A 12,814-nucleotide genomic window follows, 5' to 3' on the forward strand; every position below is an offset into this window, starting at 1 on the left:
AAACTACCATGGAGACCAAAGTTACCAAAATAGCAGACCAATCGCACACCAATCAAATGTCAATCGAATACGATTGGTCTTTTAGTAGTAGCAGAATGCCCGATATGGTTAAAACTGCTATTGCGATCATATTGCGATTTATATTCGATTTTGACATTATTAACTTAAGAGAATCGGGCCCCTGGGGGTGTAAAAAAGGGAGCATATAGTATAGAGTGAGTATAGGGAGTAAACAGGGAAAGCTCAGATCTGAGAGGGAAAGTACTTAGAGATGATACATAAGGGAGATTACAGGTGGAGTACATAAAGAAAATAGAGAATATATGGGGAAGAACATTTAAAAAAAATCTGTCGTCGCGTCGGAGTCACAGTATACCACGGAAGAAGAAAAACGAGCTATACCTGTACAAAGAAATACTCAACATGCAAATGTAGCCTCAAGCAATTTTACGTACTGGAGACGCCTTTTGTGGTTTCCCACGCCACGCTGTTATGTTACGGGTACATGATTTGTATATTTTTAAGTGAGTGTAAGTAACTATGTCATTGATGATGCGTGAGTAAGCTATCACTATAGAATTTGTTGAATTACGTTACCCATTTTTTCGCATATAGTATTGTGTTATGGAGATTAGATCGGCGGCTCCGGTTGGTTAAATGGTCTAAAGTTGGAACAAAACGTTTCCTTATCATAGACAACAATTTTTCAAACAATCGAGGCATGCACGAAGCAAAAAGGCTCCGATTGATAAGTGAACAAAATTGCGGTCACCTGTTTTGAATACTTAAAAACGTATTATTAAATATTCTTTGGTAACTCTTGATTAATCGAACCCTACTTTTTTAGTTTTTGAGAGAATGTTTCAAATGTTGTTATAGTCTATGCTGAAAATTTTCCATAGCATTAAGTTGGTACAGAACCGGAAATGATTTCCAACGTCATACTTTTATAATCAAATCGTTTCCACGGTACATAACAACAGAATAATATAACACGTAAATTACCCATATTAAATGAAATCCATCCGAATATATTCAATTTCCAAGTTTAATTCATGAAAAATCGACATAATTTCTTCAACTTGGAGTGAACTTAGCAACAAAAGCCTTGGCGCCAGCGGAACTTGTCATTTTGTAGCATGTTTTAAGTTGGTACTACCGTAGTAACTACGTGGTCGCAATAGTACAAAAATGTAAACATGCACAGATAATTTTGGTTCGATTTCTTCCAATTAGTGTACAATTAGCTAATTATTTAGTTTAATTGAAACTAAAACAATATAATAAAGCATATTCATACCTATATTTAGCTCTCTATGGTTAAAGTTTCAACAAAATTATTTTTTTGTGACCGGAGTGAACATAGGCAGAAGCGTCGTCAAGCGCAGAATTTTAAGTCCGTAATGGCGGACGCTAATAATTTTGGAAGTTTCGTGATTCTATTGTTCTGTTTTAAAGTATTTTACTAGGTTGTGGGTTTGGGAATGAGTTTTGTCATAAGTGAACGTATACGGAGTGTTTATAACGTGATAGTGATATGAAATGTTCAGTTATAGCGTGACAAAAGCGCCTTCTAGATATGTAACCTTTTCCCTAACCTCGTTTACGCCAATGGAGTAGATATGTGATCGATGTGTGTGCGTCGGTGAACGATATTTCGTCCGTTTCGCGTTACAATTTGTGTATAGTTAATCTTCTTGTTAGTGATGGAAGTGTCCGCGTCGCGGTTTTGCAATCCGACGCCCGATTCCGATGTAACGTAAGCGAGCCGGTCGATCGCCAGAGCGAGTGTAAGCAGGGACGGCCGTTGCCAGCCGAACATGGCTGCGACGCAGGCAGAGTCTCAGCGTAGCGAAGCGAACGTTGAGCAGAATCCATCGGAGCAGCTCAGTGAATCTCGGAACGCTTTGTTGCAAAACGGCACCGACAAGTCCGTCGGGCGCGTTCCGCCCGATGGCGTCGTGAACACAAAGAGCAAATCGCCGATGTCGGCCGAATCGGGACAGCCACGCGACAGTGGCGAGGCGCCCGGTCACGACCGAGGCTTAGATAGGCCACTGACGGACCAATACGGCCAGTATAGATACCCAGAAGGCGCGGATCCTTATTACGCGCCACGGCCGGGTTTTCCCGGCAAACCGCGGCCTCCGCCGCAGCAGCCGCGCTTCTTCCCCGGACAGGCGGTGTCGCAGGCACCTGGCCCAACGCCCACGCTGAATTCGTTATTGCAATCGAGCGGGGCGCCGCCACACCGCTACCCCAATAGCTATGAGCAGCCGCCGGCGGGCTACGGCCCAGCTCCCGGCTGGCCGCAGCATAGGCCAATGCCGCCTTATAACCCTCAAGGAAGCCCATATAGAAATTCTACGGTGAGTTTAATCTATTTTCTTTGAGTTTCCACACATGTTATAGTGATTTTTTAAATTGCCATCATTCTGATTACTTCAAAAATCACAAATAACCTTAATAATTTATTTCTCAATTCAGTTATGGTTTTGAAACATGAATAGGATGTTTTTATTAAAAAAAGACATACTTAGTATTTTGAGTAAAGATATTAGTAAATAAATTCTTGTTAGTCAATGGATATTTATTAAAAAAGGTCCTTATTCTGTAACATTTTATCGAGTTATTTCAAGGCTTACCATGCATCAATTTCAATTCACTTTATTGAAAATGTTAAATGAGTTAAAGAATCTTATTTAATTAATTCAATAGTAAATATTTTATGTTAGGGACGAAGGGCTTACTATTTTACGCCAATTACCTAAGTTGTGTAGATCATAAGTAATTGATATATCTTTTCCAATAGGTAAAATAGGGTTTGACTTTTATGCAATAACCGTAATCATCCTAGTTACTAGTAACTCATATAATTTAATTTTGTATTCATCTCTATTTTCTGATATACCGATGAACTGTGTTCGTAGATAAAGAAAAAAACAAAATAAGTACCTGTAACAGGGCCTAAATACTTAACACCTGTAAATACCGTGTCTCTGCAAATAGAAAATCCTATTCATAAGAACCAATTTTTTGTTCAATGCAATTTTTAAATATGTATAGGTAAATTACACAGAATTTTGTGAAGAAGTCAATCTCTGTATAAATTGACCATCGCCGGAGTACAGATATATTATAGAGATACAATTTGTTTTATGATTTCCAACATACAAGCCGTTAAAAGAAAGACTGCACATTTTGTTCTGATTATCTGTGACATTAGCAGCAAATTTAACGAACTGCTGTCAGCACCTGAAGAAAGGTGGTGCGAAAATAAGTTCCTTTTGCTTGCAAGTTAAACTGCGGGTTTGAAATAAAAACATGGAATGTAACATTCTTATAAATCCTGTTTATAATAATGTTTAAAATAAATATTAAAGTATTAAAACAAATCAAAATAATAATGTACTGTATCATGCCATAATAGAGAAGTGCACGAAAGAAAGTAGTCAGTATTCTAAAACGATGTTTTCATCATCCTCATCATCGTCCGAGCCTTTTTTCCCAACTATGTTTGGGTTGGCTTCTAGTCTAACCCGATTCAGCTGAGTACTAGTGCTTTACAAGAAGCGACTGCCTGTCTGACCTCCTCAACCCAGTTACCTGGTTTTTGACTTATCTACTTTCATTCTAAACATATTCAGAACTATACAAACTAAACTTTTCATATTTAAGAGTTTAATTGAATGAAAATTTAGTTTTTCTTACACTTACAGTGGTTTTTTTTTTATTGTTAATTTTAGGAATTTATTCTTGCCATGATAAAACAAAACAACAGAACAAAAATTAATTAAAATCGAAATTGACATTTCTCCTGGAAATTCCTAGAAAACTCTCGATTAAACCAGCCGCATTTTTAATTAGAAATAATTATCAAAACATCAATGTTTACAATCAGTGAATTATTTCCATTAAGAGAAATTGATAATAATTTTTATTGGATGATTTATTTGCACAGTACATCAACCTCTCAGTGTTGCAAAATTTCTCTAGCACGACAAAATACATAATGTAATGCAATTGTTTTTCCAAGCGTTCAGGTTAGTGTCCAGCAATTTTTTAATTATGAAGTCAATACCTTAAGGTACTATACCTTGAGAAATTGCATCTAAATTAAAACGGATTTGTATGGTCACTGAAGTAAACCTTCTCCACTTTTGTGGACCAGAAATTCTGAAGAGTGATGAGGCATGGTTCATAGTGATATACTCCCACCAAGAATCCTTTATAAATAAAAATTACACAACAAAGTACATCTTTCAGGTTACAATCATAATTGAAATTTGAAAAACTCAAAAGAAAACTTCATGATTAGTGAGATTGTTTTCTAGTTTTTAGAAGATCTTGCTGTGAAGAGAGTATTTTTATATCATAATGACCCAACCACCAATCCAACAATCAATTTTTGGGCATAGAAAAAGGGAACTACAAGTAAATAGCTGGTTTACAAAAAGAAGTACTTACACCAATACATATAAGTATTAGTAGGTACATAAAACTGAAATAAGCTGTACCGAGTTTTCAAGAAAAGCCGGGAAATTCGCGTTTAGGCTTATCGTAGAAGGCTGTGCGCGCTCAATATAAATCACAATACAAATCCAAACCGTATCGGTTTATATTTGAATTGGGATCGCAATTCGGAGTCGTTTCTAGACGTCTTACTTATCACTTCAATGTTGGGATATAAAAGTAATCCTATATCTGAAGCGACTTAGCTTGCAGTCTACTTGCACTTTACTGCCCTACAAATAACTTAGAACATGATCTACGCAGTTGCTCAAAATGGATTACAAATATCGGAAACTACGTCTTTTATTCTGCTGGAAGTTATATTGCCCTATTGTCTGAATGAGTAGATTCTTGTCTGGAACGAAAAGGATTAGTGGAAGGACACTGATGGTGGGTTATTTTCTATTCACAAAATATGTATGTCCAAAATTATACGATTGTAAGTCGTAGGTTGACGCAGCGACAGCGCTGTGGGAACTTACTTAAAGAAAGTACTACTATTGCTCTCGTCTTACGACATGCTACCGATGCGACGTCGACACTGCGTGCGACGGGGCTTCGTTATACAAATGGTGGTCATAACATTCTCTATACTAAAGTATTGTTGTGCAACAAAGTTCTAAGTGGCTCGGTGTCCAATCAGTGAAAACACGAAACTACATACCGCTTTTCGACTATGCCCCCTAGCCTCCATAACGTGTTAAGTCATAGAAACACGCGGCAGGCACGTGATTTTTTTAGGCTTTGGTTTTGCGCCATCTATGCGGACTAGTTGATTTGCGCACACGCACCGTTGCCATACAAACATGACCTTTCCGATATATTATTAGGTGTACAGGCTTTTGAGCGTGTTAGATGCATTTGAGCGTTGTTAGATATGAAAGAATAAAGAGATCAAATGAAACTTAATGCCCTGGCCAGTTGGGCATAGGTTATACGCGATGTGTTGGTTGATCGGACCTTTCGTTTAGTGTTGAAGAAAGTGCTGCAAATAACTGGTTGAGGATCCTTTTTCCTCATTCCCGTCAAAATCCTGTCTCAGGAAGATATCTACCGACAAATAACTATGTTAACAAGGTTTTCACAAAGTTTGAAGCTGTATGACAATTGACAATTCCATTATTATTATCTAGTAGTAATTTTGATTTATCGTTAAATCTTAATCGATCATTTTAATGTCTAGTCTTTTCCGAGGGACCTTAGGGTCGGCTTTTAGTCTATTTAGAGCTTAGAATCATTAATTAAATGTACTTGGGCAACACACTAATCTTGCTCCTTGCAGACTGGTCGTCACTCTTTCTAGCTTCTGACTACCCACTAAAGATTGTTAACCACACTTTAACATTTCTTTCGCAACACGGAAGAATTGGTTCTGATGTACCACCCATCCATGTATCGACCCCGCCCCAAGCTTTGCATATATCTCGTGATAGATCGGCAACAAGTTTCTCGATTTTTTAGTTCTGAGCTTTTGAGATAAATCGTTGGGTATATCAACAAGGATCATTTTCCGCGGGTTCTGTTTAAAAGAACCTACAAAGGCACGATCTATTGCCTATCGGCGTCAGCAGCGTGTCGGTTGTCAGATGCAAAAAGAAAAAAAAAATACGTAGGAATAACAAAGCGGGCCCGCCGCTGTTAGCAGATATAAAAACGAAAGCGCACACCGATAGTGAAAGTTTGATGTGTAGGCAAATATTACTCGCTTCCAGGCGGAGATTTGCGCGTTTGCCTCTCGGTTCAAAAACGGGCTAAAGGGTAGTGAAACGCGAGGTTTCGCCGCCGATCCAGTGCCGCTCCCCCCACATACATTATGTAGAGGCAACGCCGCCGGTACGTGTGTTTGACGGAATCAACGTGAATGGAACTTGACATGTGACACGTGTATCTATCTGGCTTGATGTTACGTTTGAAAGGCTTTTCGTTTCTCTCTCAGCTATGAGATTACAGCCCTTTTAGAATAAAAAGAACTTAAAAGTAGTGGAGAACATTTTGCACATGAATCAATTGCTTATGTTCGCAATCAGGTTGTCGATCATCGCGCATTCATTGACGCCCATGTAAATAAATAGATGTCGCTACTTGTTACATGTCTATCTTTTTTCAAGTTTCTTCAGATGAACCGATCCGGGACACGGACCAACGACCATTATGAAAATGATTTTATGAATTTCTTGTTGATGTTGTTTTTTAACGTCCAACGAATATCAGAATCTGAGCCGAGCAAAAAGCAGGGTTGTTCTGTCCATCAAAAGTAGAACATTGCTGTAACGTTGTGTTGTTTGTGGTATTTCACAACCGGCGGCTATAAAACAATGCATCGAGCACGTGCCTGTTTACACTTTCGAGTTCACATTCAAGGTCGTACGCATTTGTAAGGATGTACCCGTGTAGGCTGGCCATTGAACAAATACCGGTTACGTAACAATGTCCCACTTCCCACGATATGCACGTTCTTCCGTCCGTCACGGCCTTTTACAATTAGACGATTTATTATTTATGGACGTGTTGCAATGCCTTTCTTCGACCAACCGGTGCTTTGTGCGTATCGATTTCTAGCAACCTCAGTTTTTTCTTGTACTTTGTACACATTCAAGTCGCTATTGAATCGTTCAGAAAAGTTGCTGAATTGCTTAGCTTTACTGAAATAAATTGTATAAAGGAAGGAACTTGAGGACAATTCGTTGATTAAACGTGGGATGTCCTAACTCATTGAGAATTCAACGTGATATCTGAATCATGGCCGGGTATTGTCAACGAAATCACTATGACGTTACGCTGATTATTTATGAATGGCTCAAATAGGCTAGCATTGTGGAATTAGTCATTTATCTCGGCATGTTGTTTACCCACAATCGTGTTAGATAGTTGTCGATAAGGAGACACGTGGTTGCGGGGTCGACGACCCGACATACTCGTGCTCGCCGACAGCTCGGTAATAATAATAAAATGTTTCCGTGCGACTGGTTCAAGGGCGAGCCGCTGATATCGGCGCTCGCTATATTTAGATTTAGCTGTGTGTGATGTGGGTATGTGTGTGTTTGTCTACATACACAATTGTCTTGCATCTGGTATCCTTCGTTGTGTTCGTTTTTGTCTATGCGGTTCATCTGTTTCTACAATGAGCGCGTAGGTAAGCCTGTGCCGCCTTCCGTGTGTATCGATTGATGTCATGCTTGATGCAATGCAATGCTTAGATAGCAGTGTTAAAAAAAACTCAATAGCTCATATAACTTACAGAGTTCAAATATATTGTTACTGTTCAGCCAGTTTAGATGAAGACTTTTCGTCCTTCAAAATGATGGCGCCAATGATTTTGATCTGCAGTACAAACACATAAAGGTCAAGAAAAATCAAACACCTGATCATGTTTGTAATTTCGGAATGTCAGTTATAACTGACACGTGTGAGTTACACTCGTAGAACATGAGTATATTCCTTTAATCTCGCAGATACGGATATTTGTACAGAGTACCTAAAATTACACACCAATTTCCCTGGTTGTTTATTTTCATCATGAAGGCCTATGAAATTGGATCAAATATCGATACAATACCAGCATAACAAATCTATGTCAAAATCACCTCCACCCCGATAGCATAATAATATTCAAATTCAAACGCCATTCAATTACCTAATGGCCGTTATCTATTCTCTCGTCGTATTTAGGGCAATACATGGCGGTTCTGTGCGTAGTTGCAGCCCGAGTAAATTTCGCTCTCACTTTCGTATCGCAATAGCGGCGGTGTGTACATGAAAACGAGATGAATGGGCCGACGGAGACCGTTCATTCTGAGTCCGTGATGTGGATTTCGTAAAATCAATGCGAGCCGTCTCGGACCCGCGTGCCGTCCGATAATCGTGTCATTGTGCTGTGCTTGGATAATGGGCACGACCTCGATCGTCTACCGCATAGGGTCAACGCACACTTAACTACCATTTATTAAAATTTCACTTGGCATGAGCCAATTTTGAATTGAATGTTGGTTTGACGTGATCGTCTTACAAATTTTCTAATTAATTTGTGTATGAATGACGCTCGCAGATTGATTTGACGCAATATGAAACTGGTATATTTTGGCAATAGTGATGTCAGATGAAATATAATTGAATAGAATGAAACTATAGACAAAGTGCGTCGCACTTCATCTGAGTGGTGGCGCTATAGGAGGTATGGGATTAAAAGAAATAATATACTAATTTGATATTGAAATATTTATTCTATACTTTAAATGGTACTTGGAAGCAATACGTCCGTCTAACAAGATCCCGTGACGCAGTGTGTGTAGAGTTAAATAAACAGTAGATTGTTCAGATAGAACAAAGAACAATGTTATCGAAAGTTAGGGGTATTAGTTTTTGCTTTATATAATCCAACACGCCCCCTCAAAAATTAATCCCTAACTTTTAGTCATTCGTTAGTTTACTATACAGTATCTAGTCTACAATTCAACATTACAAAGTGAATACCAACTTATAAATACGACGTAACATATTATACTTCCAAGTAAGGTCTGGGACAACTGTACAATAATGGTCCAACATTTGCTGCACAGGATCAGGGAAAACCCAGAAAAACCTGATCAGACCATTTCATAATGAAATTGTACTTAAATTAAAACTTATTCTATACCCAATCCTTTTCTCAGTCTTATAAAAGACACGACTGGTAAAGGTTTTGTCAACAAGTCTGCCAACTGGTTACCTGTGGAAATATAATTTAATTTTATTACATTTTTCTCAACTTGTTCTCTAGAGAAATGATATTTTATATCTATGTGTTTGGACCTTTTATGACTTGTTGGATTATTAGCTATGCTAATACATCCGTTATTATCTTCATATAAAATAATGGGCTTATTAATTTTTAAGTTTATGCTTTCTGCCAGAGACTTAAGCCATAATGCTTCTTTAACAGCTTCATATAAAGCCATATATTCGGATTCAGTAGACGAGACCGCTACTGATGTTTGTCTCTTTGTACACCATGTAATTGTATTTTGATCAAATAATTTAAACACATATCCAGTAGTGCTTTTCCTATCATTACAATCGTGGCCACCCCAATCTGAGTCGACATATCCACTTAGGATGTTATTGTAATTATTTCTTGTATATGTTAACTTCAAATCAATTGTGCCTTTGATATATCTTAAAACTCGCTTTAAGCATAACCACAATTCTTTATTGTTCTTATTTGTGTACCGACTTAAAATATTTACGCATGTACTTAAGTCCGGACGCGTACAAAGCATAATGTACATTAAACAACCGATCAGGTGACGGCATGGTGCGTCACACTTCTTATCAGCGTTAAGAGCTTCATAGTTTAATTTAAGCTCCATCGGTGTGTTTATAGGATTGCAATCACTCATATTAAATTTATTCAAAACGGTTTTAATGTAAGCACTTTGGTCTAAAGTAATTTTATCATGGTGTCTCTCTATTTTAATGCCCAAAAATAATTTGATATCGTGTAAGTCGGTCATTTCGAATTTAGTCATTAAATATGCTTTGAAATTATTCATTGTTTGCAAATCTGCACATGCTATAACTAAATCATCGACGTACAAGATTACGTAAATATTTTTAGAAATGTCTCCTTTACCTTTCATATATATACACCTATCTACTGGGGAGTTCTGAAAACCTATTTCTTTGAGACATTGTTCAAATGTTTCGTACCAACATCTAGCTGATTGTTTTAAGCCATAAAGAGCTTTGTTTAATTTGCATACGTAATTATCTTTACATTTTACACCTTCAGGAACTTTCATGTAGATTTCTTCCTTTAGTGTACCATTTAGAAATGCTGTTTTTACATCCATATGATGAATCAGTAAATTATATTGATTTGCGTAGCTAATTAAGAATCTAAAGCTTGCTATTCTAGCAACTGGTGCAAATGTTTCATTATAATCACTAAGATATTCTTGACTGAAACCTCTAGCGACAAGACGTGCCTTATATCTTGAAGGTTGACCTGAAACGTCATTTTTAATAGTGAATATCCATTTACAGTCTACAATATTTTTATTTAATGGTTTTGGTACTAATGTCCATGTATTATTTTTCTTAAGAGAATTGAGTTCTTCTCTGACTGCTTTTTCCCACTGATTCCTATCGTTCAGAGATTTTAATTTCATTTAATGATTTTGGTATATTACTTGTGATGGATAACGCACTATAGACATCATAGTCATTTTCATTATATGATTTACGCGAACATGTTTTCAGTCTTTCACTTCTTCGTAAATTTAAAATTCATCAGGTTTATCCTGATTTTGTGTTTCAAACTACTCTCAGATTCATTTTCAGGTTCATTCGGTATTTCATGACTACCGATTTTTCGAATTTTACTTGTACTGCATTCATCAGATTGAGAGCTATCTGATTTAGGGCCAGAACTATGAGACTTATAAGACACTGATTTTGTTACGGAGTCATTATCAGTTTCGTCTTGGGAATATGTATTATTACTCCGTTCAGGTCGTAATGAAGGCCTAGATTCGATAAAATTAGTCTCATCAATTACAACGTCCCTTACAGTTTCATATTTTTCGAATTCTGTATTCCAAACTTTATAACCATTGGGTTCATAACCTACCAGTATTCCTTTCCACGACCTATTGTCAAATTTGTTTTACTGGTTTTATTATGAACATATACAGTTGAACCGAAAACTCTGAGATTTTTAACGCTTGGTTTCCTATCATGCCACATCTCGTATGGTGTCTTTGATTGACTTAAAGCTTTCGTAGGCGTAATATTTATTAAATAAACTGCAGTTAAAACTGCATTTCCCCAAAACGTTTTGATGCTTTAGTGCCATTTAACATAGCACGAGCTTTTTCTGTTATTGTGCGAACCATACGTTCTGCAACACCATTTAACTGTGGGGTCCTAGGAACTGTTAAATGATAGCTTATGCCTCTTTCTCTACAGTAGTTTTTCATTTCGGTGGATAAGTATTCACCACCGTTATCACTATAAAGATTTACTACTTTGAAATTGAATTTAGCCTCACTTTTAGCGACATAGTCTTTAAAAGCTGTAAACACTTCTGATTTGTAAGTTAACATATACACCACACAATAATGTGTGTATTCATCAACAAATAAAACAAAATAATTTCTGTTATCTATTGTTGGAGGTGTTATAGGACCACAAACATCTGAATGCACAATAAACAGAGGGCGTTTAATGTAACTTTTGTCTTTAACTTTATTAAAAGGCAGGCGAGTCTGCTTCCCATTTATGCATGCTTCACACAACTTATCATTTGGAGTTACGGTATTTATTTCATCTAAGTCATCAATCATATTATGACATTTTAACTGCAGGAATTTAGTTTTACTTATATGTCCTAGGCGTTGATGCCATAATTCATATTTATTTTCATTAACATAACATGCTTGGGAAGCGGATTCCCCTTTTATTACTGGTATTTTAAACTCTAGAACTATAAGATTATTCAATGTCTTACCTTTCATGATGATTTTACCTTCCTTTGTAATTTGTGTGCCTTTGTCATCAAATATTATGGTGAATCCTGCTTGCTGCATCTTTGATACCGATATTAAATTATATGGTACTTCGGCACAGAACAATACATTTGTAAGTATTCCTTGCACTCCTGTTTGACTGATAAGATTTATGTTTCCCCTTTTAGTTGCTGAAATAAATGTATTGTTTTTAGCTACTGAAATTTTTAAAGGAGGATTTAAACATTCAAACGATGTGAAGAGATCATCTCTATTTGTGATGTGATCAGACGCTCCTGAATCTAATAGGAATTTAATTGTCGAGTGGTCTTTTTCATAATGGTATGCGCTTGTCATGAACGCAAATCCTGAAAAAGAAGAATTCGAGGTCGTTCCCTCTTGCAGGGCAATAGTTTGGACTTGTCTTGTCCTTTCTGGGGCATTGTTTTGTATATTTGTCTGTCTTTTGAAATAGAAACAATCCTGTTTCTTGTGTCCTTTGCGTCCACAGTAATGACATTTCACAAATTTTTGTTTGTTTGTTTTCTTGAATGTTGTATTCTTCAAATAGTTTTGTTTTGTGCGATTGTATCTGTTTTATTATATTTTTCTTCAACATGGAGTATCTTTAAACTGGTATCACGACTCTCGTTTTTAATTTTACTTCGTGATCTAATAGTCTAGTTTTACAAAACCGAGAGTGATATTTTCTTCAGATAGTGTCTCAATTGCAGTGATAACGCCATCATATGTATTCGGAGAGTAAGTAATAAATGAGCTACTTTGTCCGTTTCCTCTAATTTAGCTCCAGCAGCTGA

At 37.0% G+C, this 12,814-nt stretch overlaps 1 protein-coding gene across 11 annotated transcripts in view; it reads left to right on the forward strand.

Moving 5' to 3' along the window:
- Window positions 1-1,150: 1,150 nt before the first annotated feature.
- LOC110377247 (trithorax group protein osa) overlaps window positions 1,151-12,814 on the forward strand; it is a 97,969-nt gene continuing 86,305 nt past the window's right edge. For 6 of the 11 annotated variants that reach the window (XM_049837746.2, XM_049837738.2, XM_049837744.2 and 3 more), the window contains exon 1: window positions 1,152-2,369. In XM_049837746.2, the coding sequence (XP_049693703.2) occupies window positions 1,821-2,369 (549 nt within the window). In that variant the 5' untranslated portion in view covers window positions 1,152-1,820. Of the gene's footprint in view, window positions 2,370-12,814 lie in introns of all 11 variants that reach the window. The other 5 variants (XM_049837737.2, XM_049837743.2, XM_049837739.2 and 2 more) reach the window with 1 other exon arrangement.

This window comes from Helicoverpa armigera, chromosome 23, assembly GCF_030705265.1.
Source record: "Helicoverpa armigera isolate CAAS_96S chromosome 23, ASM3070526v1, whole genome shotgun sequence".
NCBI lineage: Eukaryota > Metazoa > Arthropoda > Insecta > Lepidoptera > Noctuidae > Helicoverpa > Helicoverpa armigera.